This window comes from Carlito syrichta, unplaced genomic scaffold (genome assembly GCF_000164805.1).
Source record: "Carlito syrichta isolate Samal-C Ts95f unplaced genomic scaffold, Tarsius_syrichta-2.0.1 Scaffold135687, whole genome shotgun sequence".
NCBI lineage: Eukaryota > Metazoa > Chordata > Mammalia > Primates > Tarsiidae > Carlito > Carlito syrichta.
Window position 1 is genome coordinate 351,362 of NW_007079783.1, and position 26,458 is coordinate 377,819.

The following is a 26,458-nucleotide window of genomic DNA, read 5'->3' on the forward strand; positions in this document are numbered from 1 at the left end:
CACTGCACTCCAGTCTGGGTGACAGTGAGACTCCAACTCAAAAAACAAACAAACAAAAAACCAAAAACAATAACAAAATTTTAAATTAAAAAAAAAAACCTAAAATAAAAAACAAATCTGCCCTCTTGAGGCAGGCTCTGTAATTGTTCCTCTAATCAGGTCTCTCCTACAGAGCTACCTCTTTCACTCTCTCCTCAAAAAATGAAGCAGGGAAGGAGGAGGGGCAGTGGAGGTGGGCGGGGCTGCATTCCCCTCCCCCCAACCCCCGGAACTCTCTTATGGTCAGGCAGATCTCCTGTGGGGAGGTACAGGATTGTCTCTTCCCCAGGTATGTACTCTCACTGGGTATTAAAATTTAATGTTGTAGGACACTTTCAACTTTAGGAGCATGTGGGATGGTGGATGAATATAAGCTAAAATGTATGGATATAAACATAAAGAAAGAGGGAGAGAGAATTGGACTGTTTCTGTGCTTGACAACGTGTGTATGAGCCTCAAAAGCCAGATAGCTCAGGTCAAGAATATAGAACCTCTGCTGTATGTAGATTTCATCACACACACACGCACACACACACACACACACACACACACATGACATTTTCACCCATTTTCTGAGTCTGCAACTTATGAGACTCTGAATTGAACAAGCTAAGCAAACCTCCCAAAAGGTGAAATCCTGACATATGGCAAGGATTGGTATACTTATGAGACAAACATTTACAAAAAATAAACATTTTTGTACCATTGTTATTTGTAATTCTCATAAATGTCACTGTTATTAAACTAACTGTGTCCTTGCAAAACAACCTGAAAAGAAGGCATTAATGAAATTGAAGAAAAACACAACAGGGTTTCTTATCTATACATGGGCCTTACCACAGATAAACAGTTGGAGAGGACTCTTAGCAATAGAATTTTCCATCAAGTTCATAGCACTTGAGGGTTTTTAACATTAAAGCTTTACCCAACTGCAGAAAATAACTGCTCAAAGAACAACAAAGAAGGTCAGAAGGATCATCAGATTTATTACTAGAGTGGAAAAAAGTCATGATTTCCAGAGGCACCTTAATTAATGAAAAAGAAGGCAATTCCTTGAAAGCTCAGCAGAGAGAAAAGTCCACCAATAAGCATGGCTTTTCCCTGCCCACATTTTAGACCTTATTAGATGTCAAATTGCTTTTGAATCATATTGCTAGCAGGCTTGGGTTTGGTAATCCACCCAATTAATGAAAGCCTTTTCAGCAGAGCATCCTCTATTACTTTTTAATCCTTTTTTATTTCTTTTGCCTCCTTCTCTCAACAGAACATGATGCAACTTCAGCCCTGGTTCTATTTTCTCCCCAGCAACTCAGTGCAAGTCTGGAAATGGCAGTCAAGATTATTCACTGCCAGGAGAAGGATAAAAATGTAAGTTTGGGGGAAGTGATGTAGAACTTGAAGATCAAGGTTTGAACTGACAGCTCCTCTACCTGGTTCCAGATGGGCCATCCCAGCATCCACAGAGGTGCCCTGAGGGCTTCTTATCTGACACAAGAGATGGATTGGAAGATAGGAACACCAGCAGCAGCTTCACTCAAGCCATTGCATCCTTCCACAATCCACTCATCCAGCAAAAATGTGCTGACCTCCCATCATGTGCCCTGCTCAAGAGAGGAAAGCTGGAATAGTCCCTGTTCTCACAAAGGTTCCTTTTTCTATCCCTTTCTATCTACCTTGACAGGTTAACTCTTCTGTTGAATAACATTAGAATTAATTTGTATGCCCACTCACCAGGAATTAAACCAAAGCCACTTGGCCATTCCATTTATACCACCAGCTAGACATCAGTCAACAGTTGACCTCACTCCAGATTTAACACTAGGTAGCCACAAGGTAAGAATGTGCATGCTCAACTGAAGAATTGGCTATTAGAATGAAATCAATCATGACTGACTACACATCTACTGGAAGTCATAAAAGTTGAGGCCTTTTTTTCTACTTGGTCCCAGTAGACTTACAGGTATAAATAGCCTCACTTTTAACAAGCTGTGGTAAGTTCAGAGGAAAGATGACAGGAGGCTTGGTGCCAGCCTTCTTATATAGAACGTTGAGAAATCAACTAAATTACTATCTCCAGTCTACATGTTGAGGGAATAAGAATATATGTGACTAAAACATTGAAAAATACAGGCTGCAATGAAAAGTCTCATGGGTAAGTGTAAGAGGCAGACACATTTGAGATGAAATCATGGCTCCAGCACTAAATACTTTCATGAAAATGATAATTTTAAACCTCTTTGTGCTTCACTTTCCTCTGTGGGAAATTAGAGATCATAATTGTACAGACATCATAGAATGACTGTGAAGATCAAATGGAATAATTCACATTAAGTTTTAGTGCCTATTAAATGTTAAAAACAAAAAAGAAACTTTCCACCCATAGTAAAATTTTCATCAGAAAAAGTAAGGTCTCATAGCCTCTTGTTTAACCTTCTTCACCAAGACATTGGAAAGATCAGTAGAATGGATATAAGGGATAGCATTGTGAATTCCCTAAAAGGAAAAAATAGCATATATTTGTATAATATTACCAATATTACAGTCATTTGTCATTATCACATCCTGAAGGATGCTGAGGCTCCGGTCACTGTTTCACTAATTCAAACTCAAGGGCTCAGAGCCAGTCACAGTTTGCCTCATAGGTAGAAAAGCACAGCACATTAGAAGATGAAAGGATGAGAAGGGGAAGGAGGAGGGGTGACTAAACTCACCATTAAGGAGTCAAACAAAGACAACTGCATGACCTTATTTATGAATAAACATTTCATTTTTCTTTGTTTTGCTTTGGTAGTTCAAGTGGCTAAAATCCTAAAAATGCCTTTTAGTCTTGGGCCATTCCCCACAACTTTTATGGCTTCTAGTAGATGTACATGATTGATTTCATTGAATAGCCAATTCTTCAGTTGAGCATGCAGATATGACTGTGCAGTATATTGAGCTGAGCTCCAAACATGGAGATGGAAACCAAAATAGGAAAAGCAGTTGCTGGGGCTGCACTGAAATCCCATAACAATGTCTGGAAAGAAACCAAGAAGAAGGCATGAACACTTTCTGTGTCTCTCTAGACTTCATCTCCCCAGAACTAAACCTCATCTCCAAGGGCAGTTGCTGGAGGGTGATAATTAGGATGAATGGCAAGGTAGCAATCTGCCAACTCGAGCTCATCATCAGAATCTCTACTCCCATCTCTCTCATGCCACCATCACTGTTTTCAGCAGCTGAAAATAATGAGACGGGAAACTGAGAAATTAGCAAGCAGACCATACAAGAATCAGCTCTCCACCTTCACGAGGATCAATCACAAATTTTGAGTGATCACTGATGAGAAAGTGTTGAGTGATTTTAAACTGTCCTCAGCAATTCAGTCTCTCTAGCAAACCATTAAGGATGCCTCAGTGAGCAGGGATATTTGAAATAGAAAGCTTAAAAAAATTTGTTTCCCCCTCTACTACTAGGAGAAAGAGTCATTTTTGATCCAATGAAATAACAGGTTTTGAAAGTATTTTTAATAGGTCTCCTTGGTCTAGCATAGGTGAGCACAGTATTTCCTAAAGTGTGATAGCCATTTCATTTTTAGTACCCTAAAACATTTTATGTAGTAACAAACATAAAAATGTGTTAGTTTTAAGATTTTAGAAAAAATATTATATTAATTTTAATATTTTAGAAAAAAGTATAATTCTATATTAAGCCCATGATTTGGCAAGTATCATTTATTAGAATGAGGCCACAATAAGACTAAGTTGATTCAAAGAAAATTATTAAGTAGATACTAGTACAGGCATTTGTGGATATGACAAAAACATAAAAAGTTGGCCTGTCAATGACTCAGACAGAGCCACAATGTTCTCTACTTGGCTCTCACTCCCTAGATCAGAGATTTCTGTGATTAGCAAAAGAGTTTGCTCATCCTACTTCATTAGGCAAACAGAAGGGCTGACCTCACCCCATTTTATACATTAAGATTACCTGACTATGAACTTCACAATTCATGAACTGTCTTGGAAGGGCAGACAACAACAGGCAGGATACCCTGATTCTTAAGATTATGCTCAGGCATGGAATAAGTGGGTAAGAACACATTTTTATGGCTGATAAGTAAACAAAAAAGGTTCTAAAGCATTCCATTTTGTACAGAACATGGGGATAGCTCTTTCAGATCAAGGGCGCTCCTAACAAAACTTATACTGCTCCCATTATAACAGGTGCCTAATAAGCACATAAATAATAGGCTATGTGTGAATAAATTAACAACTATTCATATCTTAACTCTGAGTAATGTAAAATAACATTGTCAGTAGAACATCACATCTAGGTGCAAGGCAACTGTACCTCTAGGAATGACACCTACCTCAGGCACAGTCTTCACATGGAGAAGTATATTTTGGAAGGAGTATCCATCACTAGCCTGCAAGACTGCATCATCAGACGTGCTGTCCGAGCCATCGTGGGCATAGTGGAGCAGGCCCCTAGAGAGTTCATCCAGCTGGAACCGATAGACAGGGCCTGCTGGGGACTGAAGTGTTTGAAGCAACTGGCCATGACGTGGAGGATCAAGCACTTCGATGACTACATCCTGAGGGTTGTCATCATCTCGAATGTCAAGCAGCTGGGTGGTGATGGTTCCCCTCTCTCCTCTGCTGATGTGGAGGACCTCGTTTCTCAGCACATAGGGGGCCTGTCGAGTTGAAGGGAAGGAGAGGAAGAAGAGTTGTTTCATGGAAAAGGAGCAGAAAATCCAGTGCACTTGAGACCTGAGTGTTATTTCTATGCTTTTAAGTACACCCTAGGTGCTTTAGCAAAGTGCCAAACTGTTCCATGGTGAAGGCATTTGTTAGAGCTGTGGCCAGTCCCAGCATCACAGTAGCTGAAGGTACTTCACACCTCTGAATGCTAGAGGTGTCTCAAATCACTTTAAGACATGATGAGAGGGAATTTACGAGAGCTGTTTCCTTTTAAATCTCTAATTTCTCTGCTATCTCAACCTATACTATATCTCAGGAGAGACTAACAAGAGGTATGGAATTTTCGGACTTGTATTTGGGAGGCAAGCACTTCACTCCAGGCCATGTTACAGTATGCTGACTCAGACTAGGATACTTCTACCCTCTGAATTCATACTATTTCTGGTTCTTCCCAGTAATATTCTTCAGGTTCTCTTGTCAAATCTTGATAGAGCCCCACCCCAACTCAGGCCATGAAACCTGACAAGATCATGCTATAGGTGAGCAAGGCAACCACCTGGGTGATTCATGCAGCACTGCTAACAGAGTAAAGTTAATAAACTCTCCTTAGGATTGCCAGGTTTCTTCCTGTAAACCAGAATGAGCAGATAAAATGTTCCTTCATAAAAATAAAAGCTAATGAACCACAACAAAAAAAGAGAAAAAAAAAAAAAAAAACTACACACACACACAAATTCGAGGCAAGATGCCAAAGGAAACATTATCTCAGGTTTTTTTTTTTTTTTAAATAACATTTGAAGTTGAACCATCTAGGATTTTTCTCAACAACACACTGCCTTCTTTAATCCAAATGGCATTCTTTTAAAACTACTCAAGCACCATCCTGGCCTCCTGAAAATTACAATCTCTATTAAAGTCATGTCTAACTAATGCATCATTATAATCACATAGTGGGAAATCAGATGATGGCTACTCCTCAGAATTCCCAAGAGAGAATTCTAAAGCTGTGATTCTGTATAAGGGAACAAAAGACACCTTATATTCTGAAAGAGCAAAGTTCAAAGGAGAAGTCAAAATCCCAAAATGGAAAAGACTAATTTGACTCACATGAGGGAGTCTCAAGGAGGCACAAGCCCATTTTAAAGGATCTCAGAAATTTAAAGAAACAAAAATTAGTTAAAATGCTAACATTTCATTTTTAAAAAGTTAAAATGATGCAAGTTTCTCATGTAATAAAGTTAAAAAATGCCCTCATTGTCTACCACTTGATTATGGGCAAGCAAGCTCAGGGAACCATGGAGACTCACCATTTCAGATTAGGAAGACTTGCCAACACCTACCTATGTCTTTCACTGGAGTAACTAAATTAACCCAAAGAAAAAGACAGAACTCCTGAGTGTAAACTGAGAAACATCTAAGCTAGTAAGTCCTACAACTGCATGTGGTTCTCTGGTCTATATTTACAGAGATCACATGTTTTAGCTTTAATTAAAACCAAGTGTTTTCACTTTTTCCACTCAGAAGATGAAATTAACTTAGGATCAATTTCTAATCATTTTAAACTCCAAGTTATTCCTTATGTGATTATACCTTTAAGAAGAGCTGAAATGGGTTATTAACACCATTTGGCAGTCACTTGAACATCCATGTTATTATCTGTGATCCATGGTCTTTTCATTTTTGGACCAAAGATATAAAAATAGTAGTTTAAAAACAATCATCTAGTGCTCTTCCTTGAATCGTGACTAACATAATACATAGGCCTGAATATTTGGGTAGTCTTGGTTCAGGGAGTGGGGAGGGGTACCGTCTCTTGCTTTTCATAACTTATGAATATATCTATTTCCCTATTCTCTTGCACATTTCAGCTGTTCAATCCCTGAAGCCCAGTTCTCTGAGCACCTGCCATGATATATATTCTGGAACCATAAGCACAACTTGACAGAAATGAATGATGAGAGGTGAGTCTGAAGGCCCCCACACTGAGTTTTACAGCATCTGTCATGACTTCCTTACATTTGGGCTCAGCTGATGACCACACTGGCACCTCATTTATGTAGATTCTTAGTAAGGTCCTCTAACTGCTGCAAATTTCACACACTCAAGAGGGAAATATTTAGATAACACAAAATCATTTACCTAAGAATAAGGACAGCCTTAATAACTGAACAGCCAGCCAGGCTCGGTGGCTCAGCCTGTAATCCCGCGCTTTGGGAGGCCGAGGTGGGTGAATTGCCTGAGCTCACGGGTTCGAGACCCACCTGGGCAACTTGGCGAGACCTCATCTCTACAATAAATCAAAAAATTAGCCGGGCGTGGTAGCGTGCGCCTGTAGTTCCAGCTACTCGGAAGACTGAGGCGGAAGCATTGCCGGAGCCCAGCAGGTCGAGGCTGCGGTGGCCGGGAGTGGCCACTGCACTCCAGTCTGGGCGACTGAGTGAGACTCCAACTCAAAACAAATAAAAAATAAAAAAATAACTGAACAGCTCCTAATTATTCTGTAGGACTAGGATCAGATTCAGTAAAGTAAGGTACCATAATGTAATGGTTTAGAACCCTATAGCCAGATTTACTAGCCACGGATCTTGACTCTTTTTATTAGCTATATCACTATAGTCAAATTAATTAACTTTCCTGTGTCTTAATTTCCTCATCTATAAATTATAATGTTGGCATGAAGAATAACTGAGTTACTTATGTGAAACACTAAGAAGGGTACTACACATGTATTAGGAATTGTGTTTGCTGCTCTTATTACCCAAAAGTCCTAAAAATTACTCCAGTGGCATTTCATGAGAAAATTAAGACAAGATTAATTTAGGTCAATCATTTTTGCTAACACTGTACGAAACCTTGACTTGTGCTTGAGAATTAATAGGCATGTGAAATTATTACTTGCTTGGCATTTTTGTTACCTGTGTTGAAAATGCTTGTATGTTGATCAGCTGTGGCTCAGAGAAGAACTGCTGGTCACTAATTTTCAGGAAAAAGTAACCTTTCCTAAAGAAGTCCCAAAGAAAGGAATGAGAAAATACAATCATTACATTAGTCTTTAAAAAGATAAGAATTATAAATGGTAGGGTATGTGTAAGGTAAGAATTTGGATCAAACCATTACAACAATATATATCTACATTGTAAATAAAAACTATCAGATAAAGATGAACATAGTGAGATAAAGGTAAAAATTCTATGTGGGCTCAGATCTCATTATATAATAACAATAATAATTATGTAATCACTTTGCTTCCTATTTTTCTAAACTGAATATATAAAAGGCTGAAAAGTTAGTTGTGAGACCAAGACAGGTTAATAATGTATTATAGGTTAATGGTAAAATTGAAGAATAAAAAAGGATCTTGTATAGTCTTCGGCCAATTCCCAGTGATTTTCTCTTTCCAGGAAACCCTCTCCAATACTCCTGCCTGGTTATTGTGACTGGGTCCCCAATTACAATTGCAGTGTCTATATGGCATGCTTGTCCACCTTCTCATGTCCCAGCCACACAGACACACTGTGGATAAGACCAGGGAAAGATGGCAGAGTCTTCCCTGGAAACTTGGAAATGACCTGATAGCCAGCAGTTGGTCTCAGTATTCAACTATGGGGCAAGCAGAGTCTACGAATTGATGAGAATATGGAACAAGCCTGTCTTCAAGAAAGGAGAGAGTGAAAGCTATGAGCAAAGAGACACAGAGATGAGAGGAGACTAAGTCTTGCTTCCCATTCCCAATACTGGCTTCTGAACTTTTCCTGCAGTACAACTGTCCTTGATGTCTTAGAGATCCGAGTAACCCCTGCGATGTTATAACAAGCCTTAAGATTTTATTTAATCTAGCTCAAGTTTACATCCATTACCTGCAACCAGAGAGTCCAAATTAATAATAAAACTTACCTTTTGTTGCGGTTCTTACTTCCTACAAAAAGTGTTGTTCCAGCAGCATCAGAGACTGTTAGAAGGGAAGGCAAGAGTTGCCCACCTTCAAAGTCTAACCAAGCACAGAACTCACTGTTGACTGGTAAAATGTGTGACTAATGCATTATGGGAATTTTAAAATTTTAGTCGACTAATAGGGACCACTGTTTTAAAGGTTTGTTAAAAGGTATCCTTGAAATTATTTATACATAAAAGAATGTGGATTAATCTCAAAAGCATTATGGCAAAAGCCAGAAGCAAAAGATTGCATATTTTTTTATTCCATTCACATGACATTTTAAAAAGGGTGAAACTAAAGGGATAAAAAGAAAATCAGTGGTTACCAGAGGCTGGGAGAAGGAGACAACTAGTAAAAGGAGACTTTTCAGTAAGGGAACTGTTTTATATCTTGACTGTGTTTGTTCTAGACTACAAGACTGTATATACTCAACACTCATAGAACAATATACTCTAAAATAGGAAATTTTATTGAATGCAAATTACCCCTCAGTAAATCTAATATTTAAAAAAGGTATTCTTGCCTTCCCCCACTCCCACAGTCCCTCATGTCCTGCCCCATCTGGGTCCTGCCCCTCTCTACCACCACCTCTAGGCTTTAGGAGAATGCAGTACTGGAAGCAACAGAGTGAACAGAGGGATGGCTACTGCCAACCACACAGGAAAACACAGGTTTTGGTGCCCCTGAGGTTTCTCTGACAGCATTCAGCATGGAAACAATGCTGGCTTATCACAGTCCTACAACTACATGCATGGGTACCCCACAGGAGCTTTCTAAGCCCAAAGGAATCCAGTCCTAAAGAATTCCAATCCTAAAAAATCAGGGTTATTGTTTTCATGGACACAAAACAAAGCACACACTTGTATGGCAGGTGGCCCTTTTGTTTTGTAATATTCAGAGACTTAAATAATCTCCTTTTTTTCATGAGTTTTTATCAACCTAATTTCACTATTTCTCTCATTCTTTTGTTAGATTTCTAGTATTAAAATGAGTACCTCAAAAAGAGTACTGTGAGGATTTCCTAAACCATCATTCTTTGTCCTGTTTAGAGGTGCAGAGCTCTAGATTCTGCAAGAAAACAGGTGATAAGAGGGTAAAGAAGTTAAACAGATGAGAGCGTTGACTTTGGTTATCAGCGAAGCTTTACACTTTTCACAAGTGATTCCAAGACAAATGTATATAGACACAGAGGTGTGCAGCTGTGTGTGTGTGTGTGTGTGTCTGTGTCTGTGTGTGTGTGTGTGTGTGTGTGTGTGTGTATACAATGAAGGTACTCAGGAACAATTCTTGTAGCAAAAATGAATGCAAGAGATACAGTAGGAATTTAAAGAATGAGTCTATGGCATCAGATACCAGAATTTTAAACTCCATCCCTGCAGCAGTACTTCTCTGTGTGATGATCTTTGACCACTTGAGAATGAAAGCTTGCCCCCTTACCCTAGTATGTTAGGGGGCAGAAATCATTGTGGCTAAAGGCATGAGTCTTGTTTTGGGGTCTCAGCTTTGCACTCAGATTGTGAAATCTTGGGCAAGGTTACGTATATGCTCAGTTTTCTTATCTGTAGTCTAAGAACACGATATACGTGATCCATGCGAAGTGCTTAATAGGATGCCTGTCTCAAAGTTAGCACTCAATAAATGTTAGTTGTTCTTATCCCTATGTTATGGTCTTCTGAGGTTACTGGCATCATCAGCTCTAAACTGCAATAGAAAAAAGGGCCACGAACTCTTCTCTCCACCAATCTCCTAGCCCAAAATTCAAAAAACAAGCAGGCTGAACGCAGTGGCTCACACCTGTAATCCCAGCACTTTGGAAAGCCAGTGCAGGAGGATCACTTGAGCCCATAAGTTTAAGACAAGCCTGGGCAACATAGCGAGACCTCATCTCTACAAATAAATAAAAAAATTAGCCAGGCATGATGGTACATGCCTGTAGTTCCAGCTACTTGGGAGGCTGAAGCAGAAGAATCACCTGATCCCAGAAAGTCAAGGCTCTGGTGAGCCTTGATCGTGCCACTGCACTCCAGCCTGGGTGACAGAGTGAGGCCCCCAACTCAAAAACAGACAAATAAAACAACTCTGAAGTTTAGGGTTTACAGTAGAAAATGTAGTTCATTGTGCAATGGTTTCAATTTCTTGTTTATGCATGTAGTCTATGCCGAATTATCACACTAATGAAGCGGCATAGGGTGAAGAATAGTCTAATAAGCTAATCTTTGGGATGCATTCTCTCATTTCTGTTTGATAAATGTCCCTACTAATTATATAGTGATACTTGCTTGGATTAGCATTAACATTAAATTGAATTCCTGAAGCACATGTCAGCAGAAGGGGAGACAGCCAGAAGTGTGCTTAGCATCGGGGAGAATTGGATCAGGCTTAAAACCTACCACAATTAATCCTATCATGTGGATGATAAAAAGTTAGCTGTGACTCTGAGTTTCCTTCCAACTCTGGATCCTGGGACCCATGCCACACCTTGAAGAGCACACACTCTCTCCTCACCTGCCCTACTCCCAGTGGATTGCCCTGATGCAGAAGCAGCAGCTATAGCATCAGAGGATGTATCCACTTTTGTTTCTGCTGGGCCAAAAATCTGAGTAACGGTACTAGGACTTTTCCCATAGCACCAGAGAATGATCCCTGATCATGAGAGAAGATGAAAATGCATCTCCCAGAAAGAAGCACACGCTCTGAGTAAGGGGGATGATGAAAAAGATGAGAGCCTTGGGCTTGTGCAGTATCGATCCTTCCAGGGGAGAGCTGCTGGGGAAGAAAGAGGAGGGTGGAAGGAGGCAATGATGAGGAGGAGCAGGAGGAAAACAGAGAATGCCGAGTCACCTGAGCCTTTCTTTGCTGTGCACAAAACGCACTTTCTTCTCGTTCACATCTTTCCAACTAAAATGGCCAGCCTTCTCCAGCTGAACCTCTTTTCCATTTCTCAAGAGCACCAGCTGGCCATTGGTGGGCGTGCTCACAATATGAAACAGGAGGTCTTCATCCCTGCCATCCTGGTCTTGGACATTCAGGAGGGAGAAGTCCAGAGGCTTCATGGAGCCGATTGGGAGGGTCAGGGAGCCATTCACATGAAGACTGGGGGTGTGTATTTTGCCTGGAAAACATGAGTCTAAGGTCAAGCTTGATACATTCACTAATCAGGTAATTTTTTCCCTCTATCTTTGTTTAATTTATTTTTTAGACCACCTCCTTCAAGTTTCCAGAGAGAAAATATAAAGCAAAAAACAGACTCGGATTCAGTATATAAAAGTGTGCCTTAGTGTAAAGCATTATTGATAACACTATTACAGAAGAACATCTGTTCACTCCAGGGTGCCTCAGTATCCCTGAGGAGTAAGTATGACCTCTCTTTTCCTCACACTGGGGGCTTCTCAGGTATAAATCACCTGCTCCTGCTCTTTGACATGTCTACCATGTAGAAGATATGGAGCTTGGAAGTCATGCTGATAACTGGAGTAGGCCACTCCCAATTCTTCACCAAAACCAAAGTCTAACGGCCACATTCTTCTTTTAAAAACAGATAGGTGAGAAAACAACTCCTAACCTGAAACCAGTCCCTGTCTTCAGGACCTCATCTGTCAGGTATGTCCTACTATCCTGCCGGTCTCAGGCTCCAAAGTGCTCCCCACCTGCAGGCAGTCCCATTTTCCTTTGGCCAACCCCCATGCTCTGTTCTTTTATTATGTTCTTTTTAAAGAATTGGGCTCAGAATGTTAACTCCGAGCTACACAGATGAAGTTCTGGGCTGCTGTATACTGTAAGCCTCCCACTGGTTGTCAACCTGGATGCACATGACAATAACATAGGACTTGAATGTAAGAGTTAAACTAAAAGCCCTTAGAAGAAAATGCAAGAGTAAATTTTTGTGATGTTACATTATGCAATATTATCTTAGACATGACCCAAAAAGCACCAGTGATAGAAGAAAAAATAGATAAATTGCACATCATCAAAATTAAAAACTTTGTGTTTCAAAGAACGTCCGCAAGAAAGTGAAAAGCCTGCCCACAAATGGGAGAAAATACTTGCAAATCCCATACCTAAAAAAAGGACTTGTCTCCAGAATATGTAAAGAACTCCTATAACTGAACAGCAAAAGACAAATAACCCAATTTTAAAATGGGCATCGAATTTTAATAGGTATTTCTCCAGAGAAGATAAACACAAGGCCAATAAACACGTAAACCGATGCGCATCATGAGCCATCAGGGAAATGAAGCAAAACACAGAAGGTATAACTTCCCTTCCACCAAGGAGAGACAATGGTGTTAGTGAGGATGTGGAGACATCCGAACCTCAGGCATCACTGATGGTTGTGCAAGATGGTGCAGTCACCTGGGAAACCAGTTGGGTAGTTCCTCAAACACTTAAATGTGGAGTTAGCATATGGCCCAGCAATTCCTCCTAGGGATATACCCAAGAGACTTGAAAACATTTGCCCAAAAAAACTTGTATGCAAATGTTCATAGCAGCATTACTTATAATAGCCAAAAAGTGAAAACAACTCAAATGGCCTACCACTGATGAATGGATGAATAAAACTGGCATATCCATATAACATAATATTATTCATCCATAAAAGATAAAGGAAGGATATGCTGATGCATGCTACAACATGAATGAAAATATTATGCTAGGTAAAAGAATCCAGACAAAAATTGCCAAAAATTGCATGATTCCATTTATATGAAATGCCTAGAATAAACAAACCCATAAAGACAGATGTACATTAGTGGTTGCTAGGGGCTGGCATAGGGGGAGAATGGGCAGAAACTGATAACGGTTATGTTGCTTCTTTTTAGTGCGACAAAAATGTTTTGAATTAGTGGTGACAGTCACACAACTCTGTGAATATAGTAAAAAACAGTGAATTGTATGCTTAAAGGATGAATTTTATTGTATGTGAATTACATCTCAATAATAATAATAAAGAATAATATATGGATCTTTATAACAATATCAAAATTTGGGCTTCACTACCAGAGTTTCTGACTTGGATGTTCTGGGTGGGACCTCAGGTTTTTCACAAACTTCCCAGGTAGGCGTAACAGGCCCAACTTTGAGAACCACAGTCCTGTCTTGATACACCTGCTACATCAGACTCACTGGAGGCAAGAAAATAGGCAAGTGTCTGACACCGTTTCCTGGAGCAGCGTCAGGTAATCTACAATGAAGGAGAATTATCAGTGGCTCACCTTCAGAATTCATGGGATATATACATACTCTGCCTTAAGATTTTACAATCTCTGTCTGGATGAAATGTCTGGATACATAAATATTTTCTTCCATGATGTAGAATTCATTCTGTCTCCTGGAAGTTGCTCCACTTGGGCTTTAACTGGTAGTGTTCCCGTCTACAACTAGGTCAGACAGGATGGTCTGGAAAGGCCACATTTCAGTGGGACTACTTCTACTCTAAGGAAAGTCAATTCATTTTTACAACTTGACTTGCATTATGTCCCCCAAGGAGTAAGCTGACTCTCAAGTACTTGGAGTTTCCAGAAGGATCCCAATAAAATAAGCCAGAGATACTTCTTCCCATATGAAAGTTTTAATATCTTTAAAGACCAGAAATACAGAGATAGAAAATCTGATTGACCGTGGATGTTAAAAATGCCTCATGGTATTGAGGAATGACACTCAAAAGCCAAGGGAACTTTCAGTCACATAACTCCTAAGCTTTGTTCATCTACAAAACTTTTGGGGTTCAAAATTAAGACTTAATTAATTAATTAATTTTTATTTTTTTGTTTTTGAGTTGGATTCTCACCCTCTTGCCCAGGCTGGAGTGCAGTGACACAGTCACGGCTATCACAGCCTTGACCTGCTGTGCTCAGGCAATACTTCCAGCTTTGCCTTCCAAGTGGCTGGAACTACAGTCATACAACACCATGCCCAGCTAGTTTTTCTGACTTACTGTAGAGACGAGGTCTCACCAAGTTGCCCAAGCTGGTCACAAATCCCTGGGCTTGGGAAATCTTTCTGCCACAGCCTCCTGAAATACTGGGATTACAGGCATGAGCCACCGTGCCTGACTAAGACTAAAATTTTTTTTTTGTTTTTTTTTTGAGTTGGAGTCTCACTCGGTCGCCCAGACTGGAGTGCAGTGGCCGCTCCCGGCCACCGCAGCCTCACCTGCTGGGCTCCGGCGATCCTTCCACCTCAGCCTTCCAAGTAGCTGGAATTACAGGCATGCGCTACCATGCCCAGCTGATTTTTTGATTTATTGTAGAGACGAGGTCTCGCTGCCCAGGCGAGTCTTGAACCCGTGGGCTCAGGCAATCCACTCACCTCAGCCTCCCAAAGGCGCGGGATTACAGGCTGAGCCACCGAGCCTGGCCCAAGACTAAATTTAAATTCGCTTCTCCTTGTTTAAGATAGAGTCTCCACGAGTGAGTTGGGAGAGACCAGCTATTCTCCTTTAGCATGCTACCTTCTTAATGGCAAGCAAGGTGGCTTGGAATCCATTCACTTGAGACAAGTGAGCCACATGAGGCAGGCTCCGCATGTTATTGGTTATTTATTTGTAATGTATCTCTACTGTTTTCACAAAGGATGCATCACTGCCCCTTGGTATAATTAGCACTATATGTTCATACAAATTTAAATAAATTATATATATAAATAGTCACGTACTGCATAATAATGTTCCAATCAATAATAGACCACACAAATAATGGTGGGCCTATAAGATTATACTATTGTGTTTTTACTGTACCTTTTCTGTGTTTAGCTATACAAATATGATATGTTTAGCTATACAAATACTTACCATTGTGTTACAACTATCCAGAGTATTTAGGACACTAATATGCGATACAGGTTTGTGCCCTAGGAACTACAGGCTATACCATATGGTCGAGGTGTGTAGTAGGCTACACCATCTAGCTTTCTGTAAGTACTCTCTAAGATGTTTGCACAATGACAACACTGCCTGATAATGCACTTCTCAGAATGTGTCCCCATAACCTCATGACACATGACTATATACGTGAAATTTTCTATAGCGTGGCTGTAGTTCAGGAACACAGTTAAGTTTTATGCCAAATTTCTTATCTCATAGCTATGACTTTTCAGGCACAGACTGCTTCTTTCCCTTCCAAAGATACAGAAGTTGAGTTTTCCCAATTCTCCAATTTCTGCTTGTATAAAAAGCTCCTCATTCCTTAGCAGCACCAGTGGTTTTCCCAGACCAGAAATGTTACATTTTATACCATGAATTCGTCAAACTCGCAAACTCAGCCTTTGTACAGAGACATTACTAGTAAATTCACCAACCTCCAGGGAAAAACACTTACCAACACAGGTTTCATTAGAGGAGTGGGCAGAGAAACCAGGAACACAGTTGAAAACACAAATGCCACTCTTCAGAAAGAACCCGTGGTCACAGAGGTGACAGCGGTCCCTCTGGCTGCACTGCAAGCACCCCTGAGGACAGGCTGCCAAGAAGACATACTAAATGAGGCACAGTTGAGGCACAGACACCCAGCAGGGACAGCCAGGAACAGAGGCATAAAGGGATTGACACCAGAGGAGTTAGAGGGCAAATAACAAATGATCCCCCACTGCAACAAGAGGAAATTCCACCAGTTTCCCCACAGAAGTTCATGGGAGCCGATCTACCATCAGAAGGAAATCAAATAGGGAGGAATGCTCTGTGCTTGACACAATGCAATCTAAAAGTGCTGCACGTAGATGCACTATTTAAAACCAGCTTGTAAGGGAGGACTTTACAGGGCCTAAGAACACAGGGTTTTTTTGGATACCATTCCATCACTTACCAGCTGTTGACCTTGGGTATGTTCTATTAACAATCTGTGCCATAATTTTCTTGTCTCAAAAATGGAGATAGTAATAACTCCTAAAGCAGACAGTTATTGGGAGGATGACCTGTATTATAGTATGAAAAGACTGGAGTCGTGTCTGGCACACAGAAAGGGCTTGAGTGCTCTACCTCTATCACTGTATCTCTTATTGTTGTTGGTGGTGGCAGCAGTAATGTTTTTATTTATTTATTAATTAAATTTTTTTGAGTTGGAATCTCACTCTGTCACCCAGGCTGGAGTGTAGTGGCACGCTCTTGGCCACGGCAGCCTCAACCTGCTGGGATCAGGTGATCCTTCCGCCTCAGCCTTCTAAGTAGCTGGAACCATGGGCATGCACCACCATGCCGAGCTAACTTTTTGATTTATTATAGAGATGAGGTCTCACCAAGTTGCCCAGGCTGTTCTTGAATCCGTGGACTCAGGCAATACTCTCACCTCGGCCTCCCAAAGTACTGGGATTATAGGAGTGAGCCACAGCACCAGGCCTAGTAGTAGTATTTTAAATGCATGAGGAGAGTCAGCTATTCAAAGGATCATAGGATTATTTCTTTGGGTCAAGTTAATAATCTTTTATGAATTGACTGTTTACTGCCTACTTTTTTGCCTTCTTAGTTGAGATTTTGTTACAGAGAGAGTGCATAGCAAAGTTTAAAAGGCCTGGAATTAGAATCAGAAAAATTAGGTTTAATTTCTAATCTTATGTTGCCTTGATTAACGTTTAAGGTCTCTCTCTCTTTTTTTAAAACTTGTGAAACAGAATTCATAGTATCTGCCATATTATACCAAGTCACTGTGACTATTAAATGAGATAGATCATGTAGGTAGGGAAAATTTGGTGAAATGTAAAATGCTATGCCTGGTTAATAGCATTATTATTAAATGCCAGGTATTCTTCAGAGTGGAGCACAAAGAACCAAGATTTGATAAAAATGATGAGAACAAACTGAGGAAACTCTTAGATAATCCAGTGGACAAGGAGATTAAGACGTTGGGTTTAAACTGAGTTTAATAAAAGCTCCTGTGTCTCACTAAATTGTCCCCCAAAACACTACTCCCTCAAGGGCATTATGCTGATATCAAAGTCATGGGTGATTTAGTCTACACACTGAAAATTCTAAGTCCATATCAATAGGGTTGACCCACTCTTAATGGATCCCTCACTGTAGTTCAATATAAGCTTTACATTCCATAAAAGATTGGCTTTGTTTCCATAAAGACCTTTAGGGATAATATTGACTTGTGCAAGAAAATTATTGGCCGGCATTCCTATATCCTATTAACTGACATATGGCAGATACACATGAGGAACTGTCATTACTTTGGCCACACTCCCTGGGTTTTCATTCTGCTTCCAATTCAGACACACCTAGTTAAACCAGAGAGTCAGTACACATGATGAACTTGGTACCCCCACTTCTTTCCAGAATATTCAGCACAGTCCCCAAGTTACCAGTGCATCTGTGCTTTGCGTGATCTGCAAAGTACCCCTTTTCACATTCCTGGACACACTGGGCTTCCAGGAGGAGAAACGGCCCTTCACAGCGGGTGCACTCATGGGGTCCCTGGCACTGGAGACAGTGGTTGCCACAGCCTGCAAGACAAAAATCAACAGGAATCTGTGCGTGGCTTTCAGAGGGACTCCAGACCCTTGTGGGAAGGCAGCAGTATAGCCTGAAGCACTGCAAAGCACTATGTGAGGGGTCGAGGAGGCAGGGTTCTGGTTGTGACTACGATACTCAACAGCTGGGTGACTTAGGGTTAGTCACTCTACCTCTCTGAGCCTCCATGTTCTTCTCTATAAAATTGGAGTGGAAATACTGTCCCACCCACCACCCTAGATGAAGTCAGATTAAATAGTGGACACCACCAGTAAACCATGAAATAATTGACAGATATTATCAATTATTATTATTAACTGCTCTTTGGCTGTTAGTACTGTTTTACTAAAGTGTCCATCTTTCCTGACTCACCAAGTTAGTCTCCCAGAAATGCTCCTTGGGATGCTGTCTGTGCACTTTTGGTGGGAATTTCAGGTCTGAAGATTTCATGGTATTGAATTGAGGCCAGAGGGAGTAATGGTGAGGTGTATGGTATACAGAGGGCTTCAGGGGCAGGTGGAATAACATGGTCCTCCCATGTGTGCAACTCAGAGGTGGCCAGCCCAAATGAGACCTCCAGACACTCACTCTTGCAGAGGCCTGAGTCCCGGTAGAACGCCGGCGAGCACTGCTCCACACATGTCCCATCCTGCAGGACGTAGCCATCCATGCATTGCAAGCAGTCTGTGCTCAGAGGCCCGTGGCACGCATTGCAACTCCAGTCACATTCTGAAAGGAAAGTCTGCATCAGGCCAGTGCCTTTCCTGTCCACCCTCGGTCTCTGAGCCTGATTTATGAGGACACTGTCTGCCGTTGCAGGGATTAAAATAAGGACAGCGCAGGTGATGTCAGATAAGTGGGCGCACACGAGGCCTCTGCCTGTAGTGGCCCCAAGCACTTCTCTGAGGCTTAAGTGCTTCCTCGTTGTGTTAGACGTGGGCACACACAAGGAACATGCCATGCTTGTGCAGAGCCTGCTTGTCAGCCGGCAGCAGAAGAGCCAGACTTGCCTGGCCTCAGTCCTCAGGGTCTAGAGTTCTTCACCAGGTGGTACGCCAAGTCTCCATAAAAATCCTGCCATAAGGAGTGGCCAACTTGCCCCACAAACCTAATCCCAACCTCCTCCAAATACTCAGTAGGTAAAGGGATGTCAGAGGCTCAACTAGGAGCCATCTGCCACCACCAAGGACACCAATTGCATGACTTTCAGTCTCTATAACACCAGGATCTGACCAACATGACAGAAAGAACCAAGGCTGTCAGAGCTAAACGGGGCATGAAGGAACTGTCCAGGAAGAAAGGGCTTACTGGAAGAGTAGAAGGTCTCACTTAGGGCAGTAGAACTGACTTGTTTGCATGTTCATTTGCTCAAGAGGCACGCATGGAATACATGTCACTGAAGAGGGTGGGGAAAGATGTAGACCCTTCCCTCAAGGAGCATGTGTGCTACTAGGGTCTAACCTTGGATGTGCACCCAGATAATCCAAGGGGTTGTTAGAAACACAGATTGTCAGGCTCAAAGTCAGACCTACCACATCAGAATCTCAGGGGTCGGGACTCAGTAAAACATGTTGCTACTGGTATTGTTGTTTTGGTTTTTATGATTATTATAATTGTTCTTGCTATTGTTTTTAATGGTGCAGGCAATTATGATGCAGGCAGACAATTTATGTTTGAGAGCCAGTGTTAAAGCTGGCCGGGAGGCCCTCTGTGCATGGAAGATGGGTCAGGGTAGCATGGTTAAGTGCATGGGTTTTGAAGTTAAGGCAAGGCTGTATTCAAGTCAAGGCTTTGCTGCCCTTTATCTGCATTATCCTTCATTCTTTCCTTAAACGTTTTGAGTCTCAGTTTTTCCATCTGTAAAACAGGGATGAGAAAACTACCCATTTCATAAGGGTATTGTGAAGACTAAATGAAATCATGAAGGCAAAGAATTTAACACAGAGCCTAGCACACAGTAACAGTTCAATAAATATTTGCAGCTAAACTGTTTTTCTTAGAGAAGCATCTCCATTCAGGGCCGCCTCATCCCACCTCCCTCCCCACTAAGAAGCTGCAGAAAGCGCTCGTTAATCACCTTTTCTCTCCTCAATATGGTATTTCTAAGTCCCTGAAATGCAGGTAAATGTGCAAGACAGTACACATGCTTCCAAGAAGATTTATAAAGTTAATCCCATTCATTTATTTGGCTGAATCAGTCCTGAGGGAAAAGAACTAAAACAGAGCCTTGGAAACTGCCAGCATAGTTATGAAATCATTTACAACAGGGAGGATTTGTGATCATCTTGTTTTTCACCGCAAACTGACAGCCACTGGTTAGAAGAAAAAAAACAGAAAAGTTTCTGTGGTCGTGGAGCCCAGCAGACCACCTAAGTTGACAACCGAGAAGAATTTCTTGGAATGGAAAGTGGGCAACTTCATGCAGCTTTAAAGCATCCTGCGCTTACACAACAGATGCGCTTACACAACAGATGTCTGACCTCTATATCCTACTCTAGCGTCCATGCTAGAGTCAGAGGGATGGAGGTAAATGTGGAAGGAGGTTGGGATGAGGAGGGGAGATGGATAGGGTCAAGCAAAACCTGTCCTTTACTTCTGTTTCACCCTTGCTGAGCACTGCCATTCCAAGAGCGTAAGCCCCAGGAATTCCATCTACTGGAGAGTAAGGAAAAAGGCACATGGGTTTTGACAGCATCTCCTTGTAAACTCCTTGAGGACAGGGACTGTGTCTTTATTCATTTATGCATGTCAAGCAGAGATGAACAAATCAGACACAACTCTGTAAGCTGAGAGTCTAGCAATCTAGAGTTGTAAATGCAAACATCTACAACCCAGGGAGGTAATGTATATCTTCAAAATAGGCCTGGCATGACAGAATAGGGAAGGGTGGAGACTATGGTGAGCTGAAGAGATCATGCTCCATCCAGCAGGGACAACAGCCACACAGTTCCAACCTACTATCACACTGTGGGGATACAAATCCAACATCGCTAGATCTTCTGATTTAAAAATATATATATCTGAAAAATCTCAATTTTTGCATGTGAAATCTTCTGATATTTAAATAAGAAATCATTAAAGATTTTAAAGCATTGAAACATTAGGTGGGCCAAGCAAAACATATCTATGGGCCAAATACAACCTGAGCATTTCTTGTGTGCCACCTTTAGTCTCGTTACCAAAACCCGGCACAATGTCTGGCACACAGTAGGCACTCAAAAAATTCTGCTTAATAAATGAATAAATAAAGGAATGAATAAATGAATGCATACATAGATGCATGATTCTTGCTATCATTAGAGAAAGTTCAAGCATATGATGAATGGTATTTTCCCAAGGCGGAGGATGAGGTATCTGTAGGAAGTGGTATCCCTGAGTGAAAGCACCCCTCCACAGTTCAGGAAGAGCCTCACCTTTGCACATGTTGGTGGAGAAGTCAAGGTAGTGCTGCGGGGCGCAATGCTCATACTGGCAGTCCCCAAAGAGCAGGACCCTACTGGGCTCTCGGCAGGAAGTGCAGCTGGCCTGGGAATCGCAGCTCCCACAGTGTGGACTGCAAGCTGAGCAGACAGGAAAAGAAAGTGGCCAGATGATTACAATTGCAAATACCAAGCACTGATCAGACCCTGACAGCTGTTGCCCAGGAACCAGGCAGGCTCCAACCTGTTCTCTCATCACGGCTCCCAGCCCTCCTCTGGGAGCGACAGACACAGAAAATATGAGTTTTATGTATTAAAATAAAAAAGAGGAATCTGGTTTTCCAAAGAAGATAAATTATAAACCCAAGAATGGAAATCCCACATTTAAATCGCCCTATGATTCAACAACAGAATCTATACTTACCCTAAGATCTCTGTAATTATAGTTCAGAACTTGAAACTTACTTCTTAAGGGACCAACCTCCCTATAGTTTATGATGTACATTCAGATTTTTGTGGAATGCCAACATGCAAATCAGGCACCAACAGTATTGTGAAGCTTGGGAAGTCCTGTATTTTAAGATGCAAAGGACTTAGAAGTGAACTGGTTAACTGACTTGCTTAGTTATACTTCTCAGCAGCCAGCCACGTACTCAGGCTCTCCCAGTCTGGCCATGCTTCCAACTTCCTTCATTTCTCAATCTCTTCAGTTGTTCATGCTATCCCTGGAGTCTATGCTGACACCTTCCTTTCTCTGACTCCACATCCAATTACTTGCTGGATCCTATTTATTCAAACTCCTCAATACAACTCTCAAAACTTTTTGCTTCCCCCATACCCACAGATGCTAACACCTCCAAGTCATCACCACCCGTGCTGGACTATCAGAGCCTCCTCACTGGCTTCACTATTTCCAGTCTGATCCCCATGCAAGCTGTGCTCCATGTATCCACCAGAGCGACTTGTTTTACTCACACCACTCAGGCTCAGAGTATATGTTCACCTACAAACTCAATATCTTTTTTTCAATCCTGGAAAGTCTCCAGTCATCATTGCTACAAATATTGTGCCCCCACCATTCCCTCCACCTTCTCCACTTGGCAATCCCAATGTACATATTAGAATTCTCTTAATATAATCTCTGAGTCCTTAGATCTTACTCTTCAGTCTCTTCTTCTGAAAGAACATTACGGACTCTCCATTTGAGAACACACCTCCCATTACAATATCTTATACATTTTTTCCATGCCATGCATAACAATTTCTTATTTAACTGATTATTTGTTTAACATTTATGTCCTTTAAGCTGTACACTTCATGAAAGTAAAGACTAGGTTTGTTTTGTTTCTTGTAATGTTCACCAGTACCTCGCTGCTGATTTGTCATATTGTAGATGTTTAGTAAAACTTGCTACATAAATGAAAGAAGTCAGTTAACAGCATGACTTATATATAAACACCAGCATCTCTGCCCCATTCTGAAGTCTTCTCTAAGCATGTCAGAGGAAAAGCTTAGAGAGAAATCCAATGAGTTTTAGATACATATGAAATCAAAGCATGTAGCATAGAGCAGGAAAGTTACCTCCCTGCAAAATAGAGATAAGGTGCTATTGCATCACCTACAAAGAAGCAATGACTATACAATATCCATTAGAATACATAGATTGATAATTTATGATCCTAGGAGAACTCTAGGTCTACTTTTTTGTTTGGGATAATTAGAAAAATATTTTGCCTGGGCGTGGTGGCTCACGCCTGTAATCCCAGCACTTTGGAAGGCCGAGGCTGGAGGATTGCTTGAGCCCAGGAGTTCAAGACCAGACTGGGTAGCATAGCAGGACTTTGTCTCTACAAAAAATTTAAAAAGTACACCGGGTATGGTGGCACAAGGCTGTAGTCTCAGCTACTTGGGAGACTGAGGCAGAAGGACTGCCTGAGCCCAGGAGGTTGAGGCTGTGGTAAGCTTTGATTGTGCCACTGTCTTCCAGCCTGGGTGACAGAGTGAGCCTCTGACTCAAAAAAAAAAAAAAAATTACAGTAAGAAAGGAATATTTTAACTATCAGAAGCTTCTATGAGACTAAACTTTCTTGCTAGGATTTCTTTGCATAGTGTATCTTCATGTTGGAAAGTGTTTGACAGAGATTCTAAAGATAAACTTGTAAACACAAAAATGAGGAGAGATCTTGTAGTTGTAGATGGATTTGAAGATAGTTGAAAACCATATTCAAAAAGCGATCAGCAAATCTTTGTAATTGGCAATAAATAAATAAATAAATAAATAAATAAAATGTTTGTAGTAGAGAATTATAGCGATCAAGTCTTAATTCCTTACTTGATCAATATTTTTATTAATGATTTTAATAGAAACAAATACATCAGGCTAATAATATTTAGATATGCCACATGTCCCTATGTAGGAAACATATGTAGGTAAGCTTCACCAGCTAAAAGAACAACAATTCAGTTACCTTAACTAGCTGAAACAATAAGCCTCAATAAAGTAATCAAGAGAAGTAAGCAGAATTCCCTGCATTTATGTTCTGAAACCTACTGTACAAATACTGGATGATGAAGACCCACTTAGACAGCAGTTTCTGTAGAAAAGAATCCAGGACTATTGGTCAATTAAAGACTTAATAGTAACGAAAAATGTATTACGGTTACTGAAGGTACTAACATTGTCTTAAGCTGAAGAGTCCTCATGCAACCTGAATGTCAGCAGAACCTACTGAATTGACAGGGAGCTGCAGTGTGAGGCAGAATGCCAGTTCCTCAGCCTGGGGTCGAGGCCAATTTCCTGCCCTGGTACCTGAGGGTCTCATATGATTTACTTCTTCAAGCTCCTGCCTGCTGCTGTGCTCCTAAATCTTTTTGTGCAGTATTTCATTCTGCCTTGGAGCCTTGATGCATAACTCAGCCTCTTTCCTGACTTCTAAAATAAATGGATTCATGTTGAGTATCTTGAAAGGCTAGAAAACTCAGTACAGGATTTGGAGGGAGGCAACAGTGTCTCACTGATGAGCAGGTTGCTTCCACCATGTCTGGTTCCCTCCTTTCTATCATCCCTCCCCAAGGCAGTCAGCAAGTGGCCGACCTCATTCTCAGCCTCCATCTAGATATATTCAGGCCACCAAAAGTATCAGTCCTGATGCGGTCCTGTTGGTGTGGCCACTCCTGGAGCAGCACAGATAGTTCTCTGAGGTCACTGATCCCATGGAGAGAGCCAGGAGTGTAGGAAGAAGGTGGTGAGCGAGTCAGGGATGAGCTGTGACCATCATTCATTGAGGCATGAAGGACCTCACGTGTGTGGTTCTCACTCACTCTTAAATAGACCTGTTGTCTACCATAGGTCTGAGGAATAGTCATCAACCTTTGGTTAAATACTCCATCAGCTCCAGGTCTGCCTGAAGTAGAGATGTCCATGTGGGAAGTGACAGTTTCAAACTTTTGAAGGTAATCATGTGAATGAGGGAGACTTATCTATATTGCTCCAGAGGGAATTCTAGGGCCAATCAGAAATAACTGTCCAGCAACTACAGCTCCCCAGCAATGGGACAGGCTTCCCTCCTCACCTGCAGAGTCTGAGAGAGAGGACTCTCCATCCTGGGTGCAAGGTCGACTCAGTCACCCTGGAGTTTTCCTCCAACTTTAAAGCACTGTGGTTCCAAGTATTGAGAACCTTATTTAACTTTTTACCAGCTATCCCTTAATTTTTTAACTTTTAATAATTCCAACTTTCTAAAGATTTCTGTAACCTTAATGGCTAATAATGCCTCCTTTCAGACTGATTATATATCCTCAAAAGCCCTTAACTGCACAATTTCTAAGTTGACAGACCTATACTTATCTATAATGATGAGCATTAGAATGGAACATTGTTGATTTATTCTTATTCTTTTTTTTTTCTTACATACTAGAACCTCAAATATCCCAACTTAGGGGCATACTTTTTCAATCTTAAAATTAAACCTAAGGACTAAAGTTAGGAGATTCTTAATTCAACTGAAATATTCTATGAAATCCTATTTACACAGTAGCATAGCAAATGCATTTGTGCAGAGGCCACCCTACACCAAGAGAAAAGCTTCCCAGAAGAGACATCTTTCAATGCAATGTATTTTTGTCACCTATACTTCATACAAGGGATTCTATTTTTTCCTTTGAACTTTTATTTCTGTGATTCTACTACTGTGAAGAGTCTCATAAATCTAAGTCACTATTTCTCCACCAGTTCTCTCTTGCTCTCAAATAGAACATGCAGGCATTTCATTCCTGTCTCTTGTATTACAGAATCTCCAGATTCTGGCAGACAGTTGATATATACCAAGCAAAGTTTTTGTTCCAAAAGTAAAAAAATCTTCCTATTGGCCAAAACAATATTTTTATCTCTGGTGTCTCAATAGATGATGCAAAAGGGTAAGTTCCATGTAACTTAATTTCAAATGTAAATCCTTGCAAGCATCTCAATGAACTAACAGTAATATCTATCTTTATATCTATAAAATATAAATATCTTCTCCTGCTCTATTTGCCTCTCATTCCAGATGACAACAATGATGATGATGATGATAACAACAATGGTTAATCTCCACTGATAGCTTATTCTCTGCTAGTATCTGTGCTAAGAGAAACAACATTAAAATGCAGGTACTGTTATAATTCCTATTTTATAGAAAAAGAAAGTGAGACTTTGTGGTTCCTTGACTTGCTCAAGGTCATAAAGCTGTAACTGGCAGTAAGGATTTGAACTTCAGTTCCCTGACTCTAGAGACTACTCTCCTAACCATGACCCTATTATTCCTTCCACATAGTACTTCCTGAAACCATGTTCAAACCTTCTCAAAATTGAAATATCACCACTATATGAACTGTCATTTTCAAAAGCATGACACATTTTTTTGCAAGTGATACTTTGGTGATTGAAATAAAGTGAGCTGTC

At 40.9% G+C, this 26,458-nt stretch overlaps 1 protein-coding gene across 1 annotated transcript in view; it reads right to left on the reverse strand.

The window, feature by feature from the left end:
• FRAS1 (Fraser extracellular matrix complex subunit 1) overlaps window positions 1-26,458 on the reverse strand; it is a 195,434-nt gene that overhangs the window by 142,523 nt on the left and 26,453 nt on the right. Inside the window, exons 6-12 of the mRNA XM_021708269.1 lie at window positions 21,514-21,660; window positions 18,689-18,829; window positions 17,953-18,093; window positions 15,975-16,115; window positions 11,500-11,770; window positions 7,640-7,724; window positions 4,391-4,717 (exon numbers count right to left, since the gene is read on the reverse strand). Coding sequence (XP_021563944.1) covers window positions 4,391-4,717; window positions 7,640-7,724; window positions 11,500-11,770; window positions 15,975-16,115; window positions 17,953-18,093; window positions 18,689-18,829; window positions 21,514-21,660 — 1,253 coding nt within the window. The remainder of the gene's footprint in view (window positions 1-4,390; window positions 4,718-7,639; window positions 7,725-11,499; window positions 11,771-15,974; window positions 16,116-17,952; window positions 18,094-18,688; window positions 18,830-21,513; window positions 21,661-26,458) is intronic.